The sequence below is a fragment of the Nyctereutes procyonoides genome, unplaced genomic scaffold, assembly GCF_905146905.1.
Source record: "Nyctereutes procyonoides isolate TBG_1078 unplaced genomic scaffold, NYPRO_anot_genome, whole genome shotgun sequence".
In the NCBI taxonomy this organism is placed as follows: domain Eukaryota; kingdom Metazoa; phylum Chordata; class Mammalia; order Carnivora; family Canidae; genus Nyctereutes; species Nyctereutes procyonoides.
The window spans coordinates 21,537,813-21,560,519 of NW_026575030.1; the positions used below are offsets into that span (position 1 = coordinate 21,537,813).

At 46.3% G+C, this 22,707-nt stretch overlaps 1 protein-coding gene across 1 annotated transcript in view; it reads left to right on the forward strand.

Annotated features, from left to right (window-relative positions):
* Nucleotides 1-22,707, forward strand: part of SLC12A8 (solute carrier family 12 member 8) — a 134,862-nt gene that overhangs the window by 97,749 nt on the left and 14,406 nt on the right. Inside the window, exons 8-10 of the mRNA XM_055316244.1 lie at nucleotides 710-797; nucleotides 8,458-8,604; nucleotides 15,093-15,738. Of these exons, the coding sequence (XP_055172219.1) occupies nucleotides 710-797; nucleotides 8,458-8,604; nucleotides 15,093-15,738 (881 nt within the window). The remainder of the gene's footprint in view (nucleotides 1-709; nucleotides 798-8,457; nucleotides 8,605-15,092; nucleotides 15,739-22,707) is intronic.

A 22,707-nucleotide genomic window follows, 5' to 3' on the forward strand; every position in this document is an offset into this window, starting at 1 on the left:
GTTTGCAAATGCTGAATTTGCTCTTAGCTTAGGAGTGGGACCACTGCTTCCGGCGGCACCAGGCCGGTTTGTGCTAGATGGGGCCGTGTGTCGGGGAGAGAACGTGGGCCACAGAGCACAGTTGGGCGTTTGGAAGGAAAGAGAAGAGGCCTGCCTCGTTTTGGGGTCAGAGCTGGGAGGTCCCAGGAGGGACCTTTGCCCCATCCTCTCACCACCCAGATGGGAATGAAGCCACGTGACTTATTGGAGGTCACAGGGCGGCTAGGGGCAGGCTAGGGGCAGAGGCAGGTCACGGCTGTCCTCACACTTGGCCCGGCTCCCTGTCATCCGGGGCCTAGGGCACAGTGGGACTAAGAAGCCTGAAAGATCATCTCCGTCTTTGGGGGTGCGGAGGGGGGCCTTGGGGTTGCGGGTCAGTCCTGCCTGAGTCCCAGCAAACCCAGAGGGGCCGCGGGGGCCCTGCTCCCCACTCCTAACACCCTCAGTGCCTTTCTCTCCTTTAACAAGTCAGGAAGAGCCAGAACAATGATACGTGTGGTGGAAAGAGCTAGGCTGGAGGAGCAATAGTACTGACAGCCCCCCCCCCCCCAACACACACCAGCCGGGGAGCCTTCAGGGTGGCCTCCTCTCCCCCTGAGACAGGCCCGGACCCTGGGGCTGAGCGGGCGGTGGGGCCGCAGCTCCGCTCCACTCTGGGGTTTTCTTGCAGGTGGTTTCTTTACCTGGTGTTCGTCTTCCTGCTGGGCGCCGCCTGCACCCGAGACGCCCTTCGCTATGACTTCCTGATAGCAGAAAAGGTGGGTGAGCCCTCACTGCCCCTGGCTCTTTCCTTTGCTCCCACCTGCACATGGCCACCTCCCCCTTGCAGCCCTGCCTGGGAATCCGGCCTCTTGGGCCTGGGACTGCAGTAGGGAGGGGGGCCGGCAGCAAAATCATGGAAGAGGGACGGGGGTTTCTTAGGGATCCCTGCAAACGGGTAGCAGCACCTGGCAAGGCTCCTGCCTGCAGAGGATGAGAGAAGAGGAAAGCAAGCATCTCTCCAGGTCAGAAATCAGGATGGAAATGCAGAATGGCATCAGTGAAGCCCCAGCTCAAGCAGCCTCTCATTCCTGCTGCTGGCCTCACCCTCCACCATGAGCAGTGAAGGAGGCTGAGGGATGGAGAAGAGGCAGCAAAGTGGAGGGAGCTCGAGGAGGCTGGCACCAGGGTGAGGCCCACCCCGCCTTCTGCAACCCGGACTCCCAGGGCTCTCCCCAGGGCTGGGCTGGGGTTGATCTGGCCGGAACATCTTTGTTTCTAGAACAGTACACCCAGCCAGAAGAAGATTAGCAAATTCCTCACATTCCACAGCCGCCCCTTCACTGCTGCAGGTCAGGTGACAGTCAAGGACACTCGTTTGGCACCTCTAGAACCTAGGAGAATAAGATTCCCAGATGCTTTTCTGGAAATCCCCCAAAACCTCTACCTTCCCTTAAGTTCTTGGAGGAAAAGTGAACCTTGAGATTCCTGTCATTTATCAGAGAAATGTAGAAGGCTAGGAAAGGTTTCTTAGTTGAGTCCTGAGTGTTTCTGCTCCTATTTTGGGGAGAAAGTACCATTTTCTCTTGGTGTGAGGCTTTGCAAAGTCACCTCGCAGATCTTCATGGAGGGCCGCTGCTTTGGGCGGCCTGGGGTAGGAAACTCTAAACTATCTTTTCAGAGCTACCTTCGGGCCTGCTTTCCACATTAGCACGGGTTCCTTTTAAGATACGTAGGCAACAGGGGCGCCTGGGTGGCCTGGGTGGCTCAGCGGGTTAGGCACCTGCCTTCGGCTCAGGTCATGATCCCAGGTCCTCGGATGGAGTCCTGCATCTGGCTCCCTGCTCAGCGGGGCGTCTGCTTCTCCTTCTCCCCGCTGCTCGTGCTCTCTCTCTCTTTCTCAAATAAATGAAACCTTTAAAAAAAAAGATATGTAGACAACAATGTAAAGATGATCTATGTTTCCAGGGGTCTTGACTATCTATGAAAGCAGGTTTCAAAAGGGGGCAAGCTCAGGTAGTGAGAGCACTGTCATCCCCCTAACGGGGACCAAGGTCTTAGACTGGGGGAAGGAATGTGCAGCCCTCGTTCAGACTACATGCAAGCTCCCGTCTGCAGTTTCATCTCCCAGGGGCTTCTTTCTCTAATTGTGGAATGAAAAGCTTGGCTGCATCAGAGGAATTAAGGGCCTCAGGGAACAGCAGATCCTTGGACCGCGGGCATCTGCCAGCTACTGGCTGCTGTGTGCAACTCGCGGGGGGAGCCGGCTAGCCAGCCCTGCCTGCCTCTGAAGCCTCTTCCCTTCTGGCAGATTCCCTCACAGAGGTCCTTTTAACCATCGAGGCTCTGATCTGGATGGAGCAAGGCAAATTATCCCCCGGTCTGGGGCTCCTGGCTCCCCTCCTTGCCCTCCTTTGCAGAGAGAACTAAGAACAGGTATGGAGTGGGGGGCAGGCAGCCTGTATCCAAGGAAGGCCGTGACAAGAGAGTAAAAACATCTCCATGGACAGACGGGAAAGCCTTTGTGGGTGGAAATTCCACCACTAATAATAGACACATGGACCGGGGGAAGCTTGTTTGGAATGCCACCTGTCCCAGGCATTGAAACAGGTAGGCGGGTGCTTAGCCAGTTGGGGGGCACCTGCTAAACCATGCCTGGCGACCACATGTGGGGATGACATCATGCACACCCCGGGGTGAGAGGTGGAAGGTTCATTTTTTGGTAGAGCAGTAGCCTGTTTCCTAGAAGAGGAGGTGGTAAAGGCTGTAAAGACAGGCAAGAGCCTGTTTCTTGGTTCTCAGTCGCCAACAGGGGCTGGCGCGGCAGCAGATGTGCGGTGCACGCGGCTGCCCCCCAGGCTCCCCCTGCAAAGGGGGCTGCGCAGCAATCGCCCTCCCCAAAGCCTTGAACCTTGGGCTTTCCTCCTCCCTTGCTCTCTGGTGTCCCTCCTCGGGGTCCCCCCCTCGGCTGCATAGCAGGTGTGCACCCAGGCAGTGGGCTGGGCCTTGGTGCCCATGCAGGTCGGCAGGTACGTGTGCACAGTGTCCTCTGTGGCCCCACCCGGAGCACCCCCCTGGCGTGGTTTTAATAAACTGGACATCTCAGCTCTGGGTCTCAGCCGTGGCCTGGGTTCTGGGCCAGCCCATCTCTGGGCAGTCCTGGGCCCTGGGGAAGCACGGCCTCCGCGCTGTGTCGCCTTCCGGGGAGCCCCAGCCAGGCCTCCCGACAGTCCCCGTGGTGCTGGCTGTCACGAAGGCCCTCGGGGCGCTGCTCTTGCTGCCGGGAACGCTTCTCTCGGGGCTGCTGGCTGCCCTGGATTCCTCTCCACTGACCTGCAGCTGGTCAGTTCACCTGGGTCTTTTTGGGTTTCCTGCAGCTTCTCAGATCTAATTGTTTGGTTTCCCAGCCTACAGTTCCTCTAAGAAGCTTCTTTTTTGCTTTATATCCCTGCTGCTGCACAGAAACTTTTGCCTGGCTCTTGGGCATCAGTCTCCATAGTGTTATGCTTTTTTTTTTTTTAAAGTAGGCTCCACGCCCAACATGGGGCTTGAACTCACAACCTTGTGATCAAGAGTTGCGTGCTCTACCGACTGAGCCAACCAGCCACCCTGTAGTGTTAATGCTTTTTCGAAAGTCTTTAGTACATTGTGGTGGCTCTGAGGTAATCTGTGTAAAGCACAGTACTTGGTACACAGTAGGTGCTTATTACATTTTGACTCCCTGCACACTTCCTAATGGGGATAGCCTTACAGGTAGGACATATTTTTTTTCCTACAAATCCACTCTATTTAACTGGATAGGAAAAAAGAGAATCGATACCAATATTTTTTTTTTCTAGATTTTATTTATTTGACAGAGAGCACGTGCACAAGCAGCGGGAGGGGCAGGCAAACGGAGAGGGGGAAGCAGGCTCCCGAGGAGCAGGAATCCCAACGTGGGGCTCAATCCTAGGACCCCGGGATCACAATCCGAGCTGAGGGCAGATGCCTAACTGACTGAGCCACCCCGGAGCCCTGAGTCCATCCCGGTATTCTTTAGGTATAGAAAGAAGAATTTTGTAACAAGCAAGTATTAGCAGAGGTAAAACCAAATAGGTTAAATAACTGTTTTAGTAAAAACATATACGGTCCAGGAAAAAAAAAAGGTTATTAAACATCAAAAGACCAAGTACTTTAGGAAGCCTGGGGCCTGCCAACCAGCAAAATAAGAACAAACTAAGTAGGAAAAGTACCCCCAAACATCTTTGTTAAAAAGGAAGTATCCCACAGAGTAAACTCCAGTCATTCTGAGATTTGACAGTCATGGTTTCACGCATTCGAGAGGGACCGCCAGCGCCCACGGCCCAAGCTGTGCATGGAAGATGGCAGTGGGGCTGAGCCCACAGCCAGCTGCTCAGCACCCACCCCTGCCCGGCCCGGCTGTCTGTCCTCTGCTCTCCACCATGGGCAGGAGCTGCCTCTCGGGAAGTGAAGCCAACCTTATTTTCTTCTGGGAAATGGCAATCAAGTGAGAGAAAACTTGGCTGACAGTGGAGATATCGGTCATTTTGTGGAGGAGGGAACTCGTGTCTGTGGAAATCTGATGTTGCGGAAGACGAGGGGACCGTGAGACAATTTGGGATTGTAGGAGTTGCAGGATGTACTCCTCACTGATGTCAAGGGGCCACTGCAAGTGGATGAAGCAGAGTGAGCACCTTGCAAGGGACTTTGAATATGATCCTTCAAGAGAAGGGGCGGCCGGTGGTGGATAGGGGGGACTTCTCAACGGCCGAAGCTCTCTGATGGTCACCGGGGTAAAATACGGAAAGCAAGGAGATGGAATTACAAGTTCCATCAGTAGTTATAGCAGAAAGAAATTAGGGTAGTTCACACCTCAGATAATTTTGGAAAGACGGAGAGCTTTTTGGGGATGGCTCCAACAGGTGTATGACAGAGGAGTGCTTATTGTTTTTCCCTCTAAAGAATTGTCGACACGCATCTGATCAGATAAATGCTCACTTCCTCTCCCCTGGCACAGTTTGCAAGCTCCCAGTTCCACCGGAAGTTCCATAGGAAGAGAGAAATGATTAAACTCTACAAGGGCTGGGAGCAAAGCTGTGCCGTTCACTGTTGGGCCTATAAGGTCTCGCTCTGTGCCTAGCGCTGTGCCAGGTACATCACCTGGCCTCAGTGATTGCTCCCGTGGGCGGATGGATGACAGCTGGGAAGGAAGACACCGGGTATATGTGGGAGACAGAGAATGGAGTTTTTATAACTGATCCAGACCTGAGGACCAACCTTTCATTTATTTTTTTAAGAAACTGGCAAAATAATAGTTTTATGTAAAAGATTGTCGAGTGAGAAAACCAGTGTAAACACAGCGGACACACAGGGCAGAATCATAAACAAGTCACCATGTCTGGACAGTCCCCCCTCTGGCCCCCAGCCCAAAGGTTCTGCAAGGATCCCAGAGGGTGTTTGTGGGAAGGCTGGCCAAGATGGGTATCACTGTACCACGCCTCCTGGTGCCGGAGACTCTAGCTTCCTGGAGTCAGCCCCACACCAGGAGGAAATCAGCCTGGGCAGTTTCATTTCCAATCTGCATAAACGGGCAGGCTTTCAATGAAAAAACATTTTTTTTAACACAAATATATATAACCTTTTGGATAAGAAGCAACAAAATTTCTGCAAGGAGATACCATGCCTGCATCTCCTAGAAAATTCTCTGAAGGGACGTGCAGTGGGTACAATGCACCCTGGCCAGTGATTCTCTACCTGGGATGTGCATTGGACTCGCCTGGAGGGTTTTTGAAAAGTCAACCATTATCTGTGCCCCACCCCACCCTGATAGAGCCAAACCCCTGGAGTGGTCCTTAGGTGTAGCCTGAGTGGAGAACTACTAGTTACATTTTCTAAAAGCTTTTGATAAAATTTCACCGCAGGGTCTATGTATTTTATTTTTATTTTTATTTATTTATTTTTTATGTATTTTTTAAAATGTAATCCCTACCCACAATGTAGGGCTCAAACTCATGACCCAAGATCGAGAGCCGCATATTCTACAACTGAATCAACCAGGCAGCCCAAGCCTATGTGTGTGTGTGTGTGTGTGTGTTTTTTTTTTTTTTTTTTTAGGATTTTATTTATTTATTCATGAGAGACCCAGAGAAAGAGGCAGAGACACAGGCAGAGGGAGAGGCAGGCCCTGTGCAGGGAGCCCCATGCAGGACTTGATCCGCAGACCTGGGAATCACACCCTGGGCTGAAGGAAGATGCTCAATGGCTGAGCCACCCAGGCGTCCCCGGGCCTATGTGTTCTTGATACGGGATGTGTTGGCCTGAGAAGACAGAAACAAAGGTTAGAGGTGGAGGACTGCATCCCCGAATTGATCCGGGGTTGATAATGGAACCAGTTTAACAGTTTTGTGGGGCATCCAGGGCATGAGTCGTGAAGCCTCGTGACTTCATGGGCACTTGTGGAGACCGTCTGCCGGCCTGTTTGGCGCAGGGCGTGGGCAAGACGCATGAGGCCCAGGGGCTTCTGACAAGCCCCGAGTGTAATGTGCTGCACACAGCTGGGAATCACAAATGCCGTCAAGTGAAGCACAAGCAATCAGGTGATGAGAAACGTTAGATAACACGAATTTCTGCTCGTACTAAAATGATAAGAAGGGTGAGGGCAGAGGAGACACAGAAGCTGGTGACAATGAAGAAAATAGACGAGGGATATTCACTAGGGAGAAGACGAGGTCATGCATTTAGGGAAGAGCAATCCACACTGAAACGAAGGACGAGTTAGGCTGTGCAGTGCACCCGAGTCATGGCCATCAGGCCCCTGGCATCCCTGGCCATGTGCGGGTTACCCCACCTATATATGATCTTGGGGGGAGCAAGCCCCATTTAAGATTACAGAAGCCCCAAGGACAGGCCTCTCTTTTGCCTGTCCTTTTGTGGCCCTGGTAGGACATGGGACCTCGGCTAGACCCATCAGATGCTACCCAAGTGTAAGAAATGAGGCAACAAGGAAGGGATGGGGGGAATTCATCTGCAGGGCGGCAGGGTGACAGTAGCATCCTGGCCAAACTGTCCCCTGTCCAGAGTCCCAGTTGCACCTCCAGGCTAGGGTCTTGCCTCTTTCCAAACCTGATCGTTCAGCTTCGTGATGATTCTGTGACCCTCCCCTATCCTGCAAATATATTCTTTTTAAATATAATACACTTCCAATCAGGAATCCTGGCTGGTGTCGTTTATGCCAGGACAGAGGTCTAGCCAGGAGCTAGTGTTCCATGTAGCTCGATGCCACTGACCCAGGGGCCGCTAAGGCAGGGACATAAAAAGTGAGCAGACGGTCTTCGTCGTGAAGGATGTGGCCAAACCGTGCAGCTTAGGGCAAGCCCGCCTGTGGTAGGTGGGCGGAGGAGCACCCAGAGCACACGGTTCTGGCCGCCGTGCCTACGGTAGAGTGGAGAAGGGCACCTCGGTCATCAGAGCGAGTACAGAAGGGGGCTCGGGAGGGTGAGGAGGTTCCCCACCCACAGCCTGTGACCCAGCTGCGTGGCCAGCAGCGCTGATCATTGCGAGTCGACACCGCGCGGGACAACTGTGCCCTCTCCTTCTCTGCCTGTTAGTGACTCGCGGGCCATGTGGGTCACGGAGTGCGTTCATTCCTTCAGCGTCTGTAGCTCTGTGTTGGCCCCAAGGATCTTGGGTGAACAAGACAGGCTCTGCAGCAGCGAGGCCTCAGGGAGCACTAGAGGAGACTGCGTGCTGGGTGCTCCCCAGGCTCACACCAAGGCGCCTGGGGAGCAGCCAGGGGAGGACCTGAAGCCCAACCCGGTGTAACAGGCACCAGGCAGATGGGAGCTCGGTGGCAGGCGGGGACCCAGAGGAGCACCCAGGTGTGGGGCGACAGAGGTTGGGTTCCAGAAGCCTGAGGATGCCGGGTGCTGGGGAGCCCTTGGTGTCTCTGGGGTCCCGTCTGAGCTCAGAGAGGCTGCTCTGCAGAGGCATGGGCGCGAGTCGGAGCGGGCGCAGCTTAGAGACCCGAGGCCCGTGGGCACTGTCGTCGGCCAGCGGTCCTCAACGCATGCTCCCGGCCCCTGGGCATCGGCATCCATGGGGATCCTGTGGGAAATCCAAATTCTTGGGCCCTTCCCTAGACCTTCTTAATCAGAAACCCTGGCAGGGACCAGGAATCCGTATTTTAACAAGGCTTCTGAGTCAGGTGCACACTCGGTGGGAGGGTTGGAGAACCCCTGTGTAGTCGCTCTGTGTTGGTGGTGGTGTGCCAAACTGAGACAGTGGTGGTATGAAGGGAGGGGGGCTGGGGATATCGTGCACCTAGCCCAGAGGTGGAACCTAGGGGACTGACGATCCACGGGGTGCAGATGGCTGGGCGCAGGGGAGCGGAAAGGGGCAAGCGAGTTCTGGCCGTGGGTAATGAAACCGCTTCCCCCGCAGGTGTCCCTGGTGGGCTTCCTGTTCCTGCTGGGCTTATACATCTCATCCCTGGCCTCCTGTATGGGAGGACTCTATGGAGCCCCCCGGATCCTGCAGTGCATTGCCCAGGAGAAAGTGGTTCCTGCTCTGGCCTGTCTGGGGCAAGGGGTGAGTGACCATTTTTTGGAGAAATATACGTTTTGCTGTGAACCTGATTATTGGCCAATATATTGCTTAAGTCTCTCCGATTAGAGCCAGGGGTCATGTTCTCCAGAGTGGGAGAGATGAGGTCATTCTCTCACCCCTGGCCTCTGGCCGCCTTCAGTCAGGGCAAGGTAGACAAAGCATTTGTCCAGGTCACAGCCACCAGGACCCCTTAGCACTGGGTGAGCTAACGGCCATAGTGGCATCTGGGGCCCTGAGCAGCACGGAGAGGGACCGCCACACCCTTTAATAAAAACAAATTCAGAAAAAAAATTTTAAATTTTTTATTATTAATTTTTTTATTTTTATTATTAATTTTTTAATATTAATATTATTATTTAAAAAAAATAGAGTAAAAAAACAAATTCAGGAGTCTAAGTTCAGAATAGAAGAAAAAGAGTCTCTTGGTGAGGAGGAGAGTTGGACCTTGCAGCTCTCACTCTGCCCTTGAAATTCGCCTTCCTTGTGGGCTCTCCCTGTGATGATTTCCCACACTTCGGGCCTCTGGGCCCCCGTCAGTCCTCCTGGTCCAAGCTCTCACTGATACACAGTGCAGCTTGGTTGAGTCACGGAATGATTGAACGAGACATTCCTCAAACTTAAGGGATAAGAAAAGAGACAGAGAACTCCACGTCCCAATAATGTGGTTTATGAGAAAGTTCGTTTCTTTTTCTCTCTCTTTTTTTTAAAGATTTTGTTTGACAGAGAGAGAGAGAGAGAGAGAGAGTGAGAGAGCACAAGCAAGAGGGAGGGGGAGAGGGAGGAGAAGCAGGCTCCCCACTGGGCAGGGAGCCCGACCCTGGGATCCCAGGACCCTGGGATCATGACCTGAGCCAAAGGCAGACACTTAACCGACTGAGCCACGCAGGCGCCCCAGTAGAGTTCATTTCCATCTTGTTGGAGCAGCACAGAGGCCCTCCCCCACCCCTTTCCCACCCCAGACCCTTCTCTGTTAGGGCCACTAGCCCTCCCTTACCATCCTCCATTTCTCACGCATCCACCAGTGTGGGCTGAGTAGGAGCTCTGGCTGTCGTGTCTCTACCTTCTGTGTGGTATATGCCTTTTCTTTAATTTCATGTATTTTTATGAGGTAGTATATACACGGAGCTCAAAACTAAGAATGACATAAATGGTGTACATCGACAAATTTTGCTTCTATCATGAGTCTTTTATTATCTCTTTCTTCACTTGTACCCATGCCCTATCGGTAGCTGTTTTTATTAGTTTTTTTTATGAATCCTCCTCTCTACTTTTTTACACAAAGACAGTGTCCTAACACATTGTTCTAAACCTTGCTTTTCTCCACTTAATATAGCTTGGAAATCATCTTTTCATACGGATGCTGAAATTTTTTCATTCTTTTTCCTTCATGTGGGTATGCCATAGTTTATTTAACCTGTTCCTATAGATTGACCCTTGTGTGGCTTTCAGTAAACAGTGTTACAGGGAATAGTTTTGTGTGTGTACGTGTAATTACGTGCAGATATATTTGTAGGATAAAGTTTCATAAGTGAGTCTGCTGTGGTGAAGGGTAAATGCATTTTTAATTTTTTTTAAAGATTTTTTATTTAATTATTCATGATAGACAGAGACACAGGCAGAGGGAGAAGCAGGCTCCATGCTGGGAGCCTGACGTGGGACTTGATCCTGGGATTCCAGGATTGCACCCTGGGCCAAAGGCAGGCGCCAAACTGAGCCACCCAGGGATCCCCTACATTTTTAATTTTGATAGATATTGCCAAAACATCTTTTGTAGGAGTCGTATCATTTTGTACTTCTACCAGCATGTAGAACAGTTCCTGCGTCCTGACAGCCAGCATCACTCTTAGACGCAGGCCAAGACCAGGACTCTGTTCTGGTCCTTGGGATAAAGTTCATGAGAACAAGGGATCGTGCCCTCCTGGATCCCATGTCCCGCTTCTGGATGATCTAGGTGTGCTACACTGGATCATTTGCACTCTTGCCTAGAATTCTCTGCCCAGATGTTCCACAACCCACATCCAGAGTCTGCAAGGACCTCTTCCCTGGGCCTGTCCTTTCTAGGACCAAGGAATGGGCCACAGTCCACATGTGGGCCTGAACCCCCCATGGTATGGTCTGGAAAGGGTAGGAGGGGGGCTGCGAGCTGGAGGCTATACACGGCCATCCTCCACTGAGGAACTCTGAGAGTGCAAGGATTCTTAACTTGAACTTGGACTTCTCCATTGTCCTGAAGGTGTGTTTGCAAAGGAAGGAGAGAACACATTTGCTTTAATGGTTTGTTAGCGTGTTTTTATTTATTTATTTATTTATTTATTTATTTATTTATTTATTTATTATATATATATATATATATATATATAGAGAGAGAGAGAGAGAGAGAGAGAGGCAGAGACACAGGCAGAGGGAGAAGCAGGCTCCATGCACCGGGAGCCTGATGTGGGATTCGATCCTGGGTCTCCAGGATCACGCCCTGGGCCAAAGGCAGGTGCCAAACCGCTGCGCCACCCAGGGATCCCTGTTAGTGTGGTTTGTAATTGGAATATTTAGACATAGGGTGTATGGACCACTGTTTGCCCTGGGTACCACGTTACTGGCAATCATAGTTCATTGTCAGATGTGAATTATTGCCAGATGTGTAGTGAGAAATGGCATCTCTGGATCCTTGTGATTTGTATTACTCTTATATGAATGAGGTTGGACATCGTTTCCTCTTAGTCATATATATGTATATGTATATACATGTATATGTGTATTTTTAAATTTTTTTGATAAAAAAATTTTTTTTCTGTAATTGTTGGTCTTTTCTCAGTTGCTACAAGCTCTTCTCTGCTTAGAGAGGATGACTCCTTGTGATTTGTTTTACAAATATTTTCTATAGTTTGTCATTTGCCTTTTAACTTTGAAAATTTTTTCTCACCAAAGCTTCTTTACATATGATTAGGTTTTATTAGCACATTTTCCTTTTTAATGGGAGAGAGAATAAACTTTAAACAGATTTTTGAGAAAAGGGCAACTGGGTGGCTCAATCAGGTAAGCATCTGACTCTTGACCTCAGCTCAGGTCTTGATCTCAGGATCATGAGTTCAAGCCCTGCATTAAGCTCCACAACTGGGCATAAAAACTACTTAAAAAATATTTTTTTGAAAAATATTCAGCATACAGAAAAGAACATGCAACCAATATGAACAGTTTAAAGAATAACTGAAGTGAAACTTCCGGCCCCCAGATGTCACCTTCCTCATGCCCTCTCCAGTCCGAGCCCCGTCCCCCTGCCTTGTGGTAGCTGTTGCTACTGACTTGACTTCTGTGATCATAATTTCCTTGCTTTCTTTATAGCTCTACTCAGGAGTGGGCGAATTTTTCTGGAAAGGGCCAAAGAGTAAATACTTAAGGCTCTGCAGGCTCTGTGGTCTCTGTCATAACTATTTAACTCTGCCATAATATCTCAAAAGTAGCCACAGACACACCTATTGGGATAGGTGTAGGCTATGTTCCAATCAAACTGCTTTATGGACATTGAAATTTGAGTTTCATGTAATTTTTGTGTATCTTAAAATATTCCTCCTCTTTTGATTTTTTTTTCCCCAACTGTTTAAAAATGCAAAACCATTCTTAGCTCATGAGCATGTAGAAACAGATGGTGGCCAGATGGCCCAGGAGCCATAGTATGCTGACCCCTGGTCTGCTTCCTACATATGCATCTCTACACAGAATTGTTTAATTTTGCCTGTTTTTAAACTTTATATAAATGTGGCATGCCTCTTTCACTCAACATCATGAGATTCATCCACATTTTTGATTTAGCAGCAGCTTGTTTATTACCATCCCTATATAGAGTTTCCTCATTTGCTAGAATTTATTTATCCATTCTGCTGTTGATGGACATTTGGGCTCTTTCTAATTTGGGACTGCTACAGACGGTACAACGAACATACACTGGGAGACAGGTTCACATGTAGAGGTCTTCCAGACTGTAGACCTGTTATTAGAATTGCTAAGCTATAAGGTATATGTATTTCCACTTGCTAGATAACACCAAACTCTTTTTTCCAAAGTGCTCGTATTAATTCACACTCCTATCAGCAGTGGATAAGCGTCCCTATCCCTCTATGTTTGTGCCAATGCTTGATATTATCATACTTATAAATTCTTGCCAATCTGGTGGGTGTTTAATGGAATCTATGGTTTTAATTTGCATTTCCTTGATTACTTAATGAGATTGGGTACCTTTCATATGTTGAATAGACATTCTTTTGCTCATTTTTTTTAGTGGGTTGTCTGTCTTCTTCTCATTATTTTGTAAGGATTCTTTAATATTTGGGGTTACCCTTTGTCAGTTATATATGTGGCAAGTATCTTTTCCCATTCTGTGGCTTGTTTTTTCATTCTTTATGATGCCATTTGGTGACTATGTCTTGGCCTGGATCATTAGCCTTTCCTTTTACTCCACACCCTCCTTTTAGGTTCTCTTCAGTTTCTAAGGATTTAGTTTATTCTTAGTAGATTTATTGTTAGAGTATGTTAAACAGCTGTAGTAGATCTACTGAAAAATGTAATTCTCAAAGTCAGTAAAAGTGTATTTTTACTTCTTACTTTTTTTCTCCCAGAGTTTTACTCTGAAGCTCTAGGGCAGGTGTTTCAGGTTAACAGAGGCTCTGACCCTTGGAGACTCAGGCTGATGACTATTGTCTTCATCCTGTGACTTTAAAGGCTGCTCCCTATTCTGACCGTCAGCTAGGGGGAATGCACCTGGAGGAACACATGTGGGAGGTTTACAGGTCAGGTCTGGATATGGCTTATGTGTCTGCCCCTCCCCTTGCAGACTGTTGGCTGTAAAGGAGGTGGGAGCAGTGGTTAGATGCTGTACATATTTTAAGGGTAAAGCTGACAGTATTTGCTAATGGAGAATGAGAGAATGAGAAAAGGCATCAAGAATTTTGCTTGACTGAGCAGCCAGAAGGATGAAATTGCTGTTTTCTGAGACGGAGACTATAGAAGGAGTAGATCTGTTGGGTGGGAGATTGGGGGTGAGCAGTTTGTTTTGGGATCTATGAGATCCTATTAGACATCAATGAAAAATGTTGAGTAGACAGTTGAATATTTAGGTCTGGATTTCAGGGGAACATTTCAGGCTGGAGATTCAAATGTGGGAGTTAAAAACATAAACCTGGTGTTTAAAGTCAGAAGCCTGGATTGAGATCACCAAGGATGGAAATCGAGGTAGAGAAGAGAAAAGGCCCAACGATGGAGCCCTGGGCTACATTTTTTTTTTTTTAAAGAGAGAAAGAGTGTACGCATGAGCATGGGAGTGTAGGTGGTTAGGTGGTGGGGGGAGGCCAAAGGGAGAGGCAGAGAGAATCCTCAGCAGGCTCCATGACCTGAGACACTGAGATCATGACCTGAACTAAAATCAAGAGTTGGATGCTTAACCTACTGAGCCACCCAGGTGCCTTGCCCTGGGCTACTTTTTTTTTTTAAAGATTTTATTTATTTATTTGAGAGAGAGAAAGAATGAGTGGGGAGCAGCAGAGGAAGAGAGGGACAAGCAGACTCCCCACTGAGTGGGGAGCCTGACACAGGGCTTGATTCCAGGACCCCAAGATCGTGACCTGAGCCGAAGGCAGACACTTGACCAACTAAGCCACCCAGGTGCCCCCTGGGCTACTATAAATGTCGATTTCAGAGATGTGGAGAGCCAGCCCTGAGAACTAAGAGGGAGCGGATAATGGGGAGCGAGGCAAATCAGGAGAAGCTAGGCAAAGAAAGTCTTTCAAAGATCAGGGAGTGTTCAGCTGGGTCAAATGTAATTCTTAGGTCAAGGAAGATGAGGATGGAGAAGTGACTACTGCTTTGGGTCCAAGAACCATGTCAGTGACGTGATGAGTAGTTTCTGTGGAGTGACAGATTCCATGGGGTTAGCACGTATCTTCCACTGTTATTGTCCCGCAGGTCCCCACCCCCACCTCCACTAATAACAGATGTATATAAGCGCGCATGTGTGAGAGCGTGCAGGTTTAGTTTCATGATTTCCCTGCCGCCAGTGATTCTATTGCGTCTTCCAAGGTCTCCCATCCCCTTCAAGTCATTTCCCCCATTATAACCTGGGAACTTTGCACTGCTCTGATTTCCAAGACTGATGCTAAAACCCATGAAGGACAAAAGGAGAAATATTTGGGAAGTCCAAGTTCTATATGCTAATTCCCCATATTAGTAGTTATGAAAACAGCCAATATCCACGGTGTGTTGGGAGCCAACTGTGTGTCAGTGCTGTGTCAAGCATTTTATGTGCAATAGCTTTGATCTCACAATAACCCCAGGAGTTGAGTATTATTATCCCAATTTGTGGACACTCAGTTGTTAACTGATCTGTAGAATCATAGTAGAAGTAGTAGAAGTGGTTGTGCCACTATCATATAATGTGATTTTCTTCTGAAATTTCATAGTCTTGCATGTTATTTTTGTTTCTACAGAAAGGGCCAAATAAAACACCCATAGCTGCCATCTTCCTGACAAGCTTAGTGACCATGGCCTTTGTCCTTGTGGGCCAGGTGAATGTGCTAGCCCCCATCGTCACCATCAACTTCATGCTGACGTATATTGCAGTGGACTACTCCTACTTCTCCCTGTCCATGGTTCCCTGCAGCCTTCGCCAGGTACCTGAGTCAGTGCACAGGGAGGGCATGGGAGCTCTCCACTGCTCTGAGCACCTGCTCTTGGAGAAGGCTCCCAGCTATGGCTCTGAGGGCACTGTCCGAAGCCTCCCTGAGGGCACTCTACTAGAATTCACCAAAGACATGGATCAGCTTCTCCAGCTAACCAGGAAGCTTGAGAATAGCCAGCCCAGGCACGGAGACAGTGATGGGACCCCAGAAAGTAAGAAGGAGAAACACAGGAAGGCCACCAAACAAACCCTGCAAGATAGCTTCCTTTTGGACCTCAAGTCCCCAGCTTCCTTCCCTCCTGAGGGCTCTGACAGATTGCCTACTACCTCCGGGGAGGGACAGGAGGCCTACTGGAACAAGCAGAGTGCCAGGAGTGAAGGGGTTCAGCCTGAAGGAGCATGTGGTGAACAACTCATCTCTGAGCCAAGGGACCAGCCTGGCCCAACTGGAGAAGGTGAGTGCCTTGGAATCACATTAGGGCCTCCTTATTTGGGATAACCTCACCTACTTGGTTATCACAATCCCCTTTCATGCCCTTAGTCAGTTCACTTGATAGCTGGGTTTAAAATCCTTTTCAGTTTTGCGTGATATTTATTTTTTAATGTTATATTCAAATATCAGCTGAATTTTTAATTCTACTCTGTTACAGTTGATTTCAAATAGAAATTTCTGTCTATCCTTGTATGGTAGAGCTGGGAGCCATGGTTAATAATTGAACAATAATTTCATTTTTACTCAAAAATCAGCTGAGATAAATAATATCAATACAAATGAGACTAATTTTTCCTTTTAGGAGAAGTGGAAATGGAACAAACTGTCTGCCTTAGTAGGTTTTGTCTGTGGAAGATGAATTTCCCAAACCAGGAAAGAAAGGATAGAGAAAAAAATAGCCAAAGGAACACAGCTTTGCTTTGCTTTCTGAGATCTACAAACATGGAGACACAGAGAAAGACTCTCAAAGAGAGGCTCACAGGGTATGAGAAATTCTGAGAGAAAGAAAGAATTCATAATTTTGAGTCTTCCTCATTCCAGATGCTTTACATATGTTATTTCATGTAATATAATAGATATTATATTTTTCAACTTTACAAGTGAAGACCCTGAGGCCCAGTGGGGTCACAGAGAAGTCTCAGAGCTCATACTTTGTACAAGCAGATGTCATACTCAGGTCCACCTTTATGTGAAGCCCATTACTTTTCTCTACATACCCTGCCCCTTGAGCTCTGTGTAGACAAGTGTGAGCAAAGAGGAGACAGAGGGACACAGAAAGAGATGTCTAAAAACAAAAACTTTACATTCTCCCATACACTTGCTTTTCCTTCTTCATCTCCAGATTGGTGGGAGGTTTTTTGTTTTTTTTTTTAATTTTATTTTTTAATAAGTTTATTTTTTATTGGTGTTCAATTTGCCAACATATAGAATAACACCCAGTGCTCATCCCGTCAAGTGCCCCCCTCAGTGCCCGTCACCAGTCACCCCCATCCCCCGCCCACCTCCCCTTCAAATTGGTGGGAGGTTTTTAATGATAGGAGCATTATCAAAATTTTAAGAATTATTTTATTTTTATCAAAGTAATAAGCATACAATTTTAATAAGCCAGGTGGAATGAAAAGTAACATAATCGGGGAGCTTGGTTGACTGTCTGATTTTGGCTCAGCTCATGATGTCAGGGTAGTGGGATCAAGCTCCACAATGAGCTCTGTGCTCTCCTGGAGTCTGCTTGAGATTCTCTCTGTCCCTCTCCCTCAGCCCCTCTCTCTGCTTGCATGGCCACACACATTCTTTCTTTCTCTCTCTCAAATAAATAAAGTCTTTTTTTAAAAAAGTAACATAATCATAAATAGTAGTCCCTGCTCTTCTATACCATCCTTTGTACCCTTCTCTGTTCCCTAGTCCCACTCCTAGAAAATCCCACTTGCAACCAAAAAGTTGCTGCTTCTGTCACATTCATGTTACTAAATAATATATTTGTATTTCTACTTCTTGATGTGTCAGTTTCAGATATCATCTTTTGACTTCCTACTATGGCAAGTGAAGCTTTAATTCATTTATGCCACTCTGACTTCTCATCGAATGTCCCAGTGTACTTATATCACAGTTTTTGATCAACTTAATAGCTAGTATTCCTATTACCATGATTAAGTAAATATTGCCTAACTCAGAGCCATATATTATACTGTGATTATATTTTCTTTTTTGTTCAACCTTCTCTGTTTCCTGGAGTTAATAGTTGCCTTGTTCTTTTTTTGCTTGGTTTTCTGTCATAATTTTTCTCTAAATGCTTGGGCAGATATATCAAGTGCTTAATGTTATTTTCCACATGCTTGAATTCTTCAGAAATCTAACATATTTATTTCTTTTTTTCCTTTGTCCTATGGCTGTCACCCTGTTCCAGTCTAGACTATCTGTTCTCTAAGCCTGCTACAAAGGAATTATCTTGGAATTTCTCTCTTTTTCTATGTCAGATCCAGGGAACAAGAGATTTTTTTGGATACAGTATTGTGCCAGATTTTTGCCTTTTTTTTTCTGACTCAGCATTGAATGATCTCCCTATGTTTGAAGAATTACCAGTGTTATAAGTCTTGGTGAGAGGCAAAGCAAGTATCTCACACTCAAAACTGAAGATGTCAGATACTCAGTTTTCCAACCTCTCCTATAGCTAAGAGTTCCGAGGAGGGGGGCAAGGCTCTGCTAATCAGATGAGCCCCCTTACATCTGGAATTGGGAACTGGAAACCTGAATAATGGGAACTTCAAGGAACTCTCTAAAAGCCTGATGGTAGCTGCGGATGACTGCATACCTGGCTCCAGTGTCTAGGGCTTTCAGAATCAGTGGGCAACTTCAGTGTCTGTACTTTGGTGACTGTCATAGTAGTGTCTCTCCTAGACTGCTCTGACATATAATTTTGAGTGATTTTGAGATTATCAAAATCAAAATCAATCAATTTTGAGAAATATAATTTCTGGCTATAGAGCCCTGAACTTACTTTGCTAGCCTTTCCAGCAATTCTCAGGGGGAAGGCTAGTAAATATGTTTTTACCTGACTATTTTGCTGCTTCATATGAAATTGTGTGGGTTTTTTCCAAAGGAAGAAAGAGAGACTGGATAGCAACAATCAGTTTGTGTCACAATTGTCATGGTTTTAATTTCTAAGAGGTTTTGGTTTAACTCAATTTGTCCTTATGCTATATTTTAAAAACATTTATTTGAGAGAGAGAGAGAGAAAGCATGAGTGGGGGGAGAGGTGGAGAGAATCTCCAACAGATTCCCCAGTGTGTGGAGCCCAATGTGAGACTCAATCCCAGGACCCTGAGATCATGACCTGAGCCAAAATCAAGAGTCAGATGCTTAACTGACTGAGCCACCAGTGCTCCACCCCAACCTTTTAAAAAATTGGAACATCATCTCGTTCTTGTTTTGTGGGCACAATGGCTTATATTATCACTCTAGTGATATTACTTATTCTCCCTTTAGTCTTTTTTTTTATTTTTATTTTTATTTTCCCTTTAGTCTTTTTATGCTCTCTTTATTGACCTGTGTTCTCTAGATCCTTTTTCCTTTGACTTGGCCTTTCTCTCTCTCTCTTATACTAGAAGCTTTACTAAAATGTCTGTTGATTTTTACGTTTCTTTTCCTACTCGAAAGTGAAGTACTAAAAAGCTGTTTGGAAGACATGCATACTGGACAGGACTTGCTGATTGGGGCACCTCACTATAGAATGATTAGGAAGTAAGCTAGCTTTTTTCACAGGAGGACCCCCAAATATGACTATCTAGAAGTTTCCTCTGGACTCTTTTTTTTCTTCCAGAGAAGAGTGCCTATTTTTTTTAAGATTTTTTATTTTATTTATTCATGAGAGACAGAGAGAGAAAGAGAGAGAGAGAGAGGGGCAGAGACACAGGCAGAGGGAGAAGCAGGCTCCATGCAGGGAGCCTGACGGTGGGACTCGATCCCGGGTCTCAAGGACCAGGCCCTGGGCTGAAGGCAGGTGCTAAACCGCTGAGCCACCCGGGCTGCCCAAGAAGAATGCTTTAATCTCCTGTCTCACCCAGATGGCTGCTTGCCTTCAGGGAGCAGGGGAAAGCAGGGGAGTTAAGAGTGTCTTACTGTTTAGGATACAGACTAATTTAATTCCCTAGTCTCTAGCTCTGTTCACCCAATCTTTGCTGTGCCTGGTGTCCCAAGTCCAGGCACTCACAGGTTTGATTTCTTCAGAGGAAAGGGGTCAGACAAAGAAGGAGTTGTTACTTAGCTGTGTGGGCAGAAGAAAGGAACTTGGTGTCCAGCTGCTTCAGATACAGTCTTGCAACCAATCCTCTGCACCTTACTGTGTCCCAGGGACATGACACGGCCTGGTCTTCACCTGTGCTGGCGTCTACCAGCGTGCATGGTGCTGCTCCTTGCCAGTACCCTCTCTGTAGGCCCTAGAGTTCATCCTCTCCTGCTCTGCTCACTCTGTTAACATTCCTCTGTCACCTTTCCATCTTCCAAGTCTTGCTTTTATCTTTTCTTTATCATTCTCCTTGCATTTGTGAGTTTATACCTATTTAATTCCTTTTCCGTCTTCCCAGTGGGTTTTTAGGAGAGACATGTGGTCAGTTCATCGAGGAAGCATCTGCTGCCCAGTCGCCCAATCATAGAAATGTCATAGCTGTTGACCACTCCCTCTCTTCTACCTTCACTGCCTGTGCCTTAGTGCAGACCCTTCCCATCCAGTACCCAGGCTCTTGCTAAGTCTACAAACCAGGCTCCTGCCTCCAGGTCCTCCCACAGCTTGTTTCTTCTTCTCATTGTCCATTGAATGATCTTCCTAAAATGAAACCCTCATCATGTGTCTCTTACTTAAAAACCTTCTGCAGAATCTAATCGAATCCATTGAAAGTCCAAGATCCTTGGTGTGATTTGCAGAGTTCTTTACAACCCTGCCCTGTACTACCTTTTTGGCCATTTTTCTCATGACAGCCCATACTCTGTATTTCATTACACCTAGACGAGTGCTCTAAACACATCTTTTTCTTTATTCCTTCCTGCCTGTGCATATGCTGTTCCATCTTTACAGTTGCTTCACCTCCTGCTTGTCCATCTGGACACAACTCCAACTTATAGTTTAAAATCCATCGAACTTTTTGTACCCATTTACACCCCCTCTGAGAAGGCTTTCCTGATTTCCTCTCCTAGCAAGCATAACATTTGATCCATGCTAGTTGTATGAAGAATTAGCACATTGTTTTATACATTTAGATCAAATTTGTTTACACATTTGTCTTCAGGCCTATGTGTCTGTCTGTCTTAAGGAAAAGAAATAATTAGTTTTATTCCTTTACCTCTAGACTGTGAGCTTCCTTTAGTCACAAGCCATGTCTTTCCACCTGATATTTATCACAGTATTACAGTACAAAACATGCAACAGACACCCCATAAAGGCTAAATTGATGCATAAGTGAGAAAACAGTAGCTTAAAAAAATGAAACACTGATCAATAAAGTAGGATAGAAACAGTTACACTATTATAAGAACTTAATCTGGGATCCCTGGGTGGCTCAGCAGTTTAGCGCCTGCCTTTGGCCCAGGGCATGATCCTGGGGTCCCGGGATCGAGTCCCGTGCCAGGCTCCCTGCATGGAGCCTGCTTCTCCCTCTGCTTGTGTCTCTGCCTCTCTCTCTCTCTCTCTCTCTCTCTCTCTCTCTCTCTTTCATGAATAAATAAATAAATAATTTTTTAAAAAAGAACCTAATCTGTGACAGACCAGATGTCATACAATAATAAGAATCAAATCACTATTAAGTAAACATTGTTGAAATTAAATGGATCAAAAAGATTAACTTGGGCTGTATTTTATACCTTATATAGTCATAAATTCCTTATTTATAACAGCTGTGCAAGAGAGATATTTCTGACTATTGAAGACATCATCAAAGACAAAAAGGATCTGATTAAATAGAAATAAAAAACATTTGTACAACACAGTGTCACAGAAGGAAACAATTATTCTGACAAGCACAGCTGATAAAAGCATACCTTCCAGTGCATATTATTTTTAAAAATAGGAAGGTCAAAATCCAGATTCTACTAAAGAAAAGTGTGCAGATGAATATGTAATTTACATCTGAAAAATCAATGCCCAGACTCTTTCATTGTTCATTCAACAAACTTTTATTGTTTAGTGTTAAATATTGTTGGTAGTTAAAAATAGCCAGTATTTTTCGAGTATGTCCCATGTTTTTGGCACTGAGATAAGCACTTAACAGATTATCTCATCTAAGTTCAGAGTTAGGCATTGTTATTATCTCCTTACCGAGGCTAAGAGAAGTTAAACATTTGCTCAGAATATGAGACAGTTAGAATTTGAAGCCAGGTCCCTTTCACTTTAGAATCTGTGCTCTTAACCACTACAAAAAAATGTATGCTGCTTGCTGTTAGTATTTGTTATAAACTGGCCATCATATTAATTCGAAGAACACAGATTAAACTACCTTTAAAATATCATTGCCCATCTATTAAGCTATCAAAAATTTAAATAAAAAATAGTAAATCTGTGGTAATCAGGTTTATGTACACATCCTGGAAGCACTCCAGTGAATTCATTCTTTCTGGATCTGTCAATTAAAGTTTTTCATTAAATTTGGGAGCCATTATTTCTGCAAATATTTTTTCTGCTCTTCTTTTTCTTTCACATCTCTATGGGACTCCCACTACACATTAATTGATATACTGTACATTGTCCTCCAGGGCTCTGTTCCTTTTTCTTCCGTTTTTTTTCTCTCTGTTCTTCTGCTTGGATAATTTCTACTGATCTGTCTTCAAGTTCACTGGTACTTTCTTCTGCTGTCTCAAATCTGCTGTTGAGCCCATATAGTAAAGCTTTTGTTTATGTTATTGTACTTGCTAACTGTAGAATTTTCATTTGCTTTTTTTAGATTTATTTATTTATTTGAGAGAGAGTGTGTGCATGTGGGAGTGGGAAGTGGGGCAGAAAGGGAGGGAGAGGGACAAGCAGGCTCCCTGGATTCTGACTTGGGGCTTGATCTCATGACCCTGAGATCATGACCTGAGCCAAAATTAAGAGTCTGATGCTTAGCTGGCTGAGCCACCCAGGTGCCCCTCATTTTTATTTTAATGTTTATGTGTCTCTGTTGATATCCTCGATTTTGAAAGTCCTTGCCATCATATTTTCCTTAAGTCACTGACATTGTATTTTTTTAAAAAATTTTATTTATCTATTTGAGAGAGAGTGAGAGAGCGAGCATGAATGAAGGGAGGGGCAGAGGGACAGGCAGATGCCCGCTAAGTGGGGAGCCCAACACAGGGCTTGATCCCAGGCCCTAAAATTGACCTGAGCTGAAGTCAGACACTTAACTGACTGAGCCATCCAGGAGCCTTTGACATTGTTTTTTGTTTTTTGTTTTTTTTAATTCTTTGAACA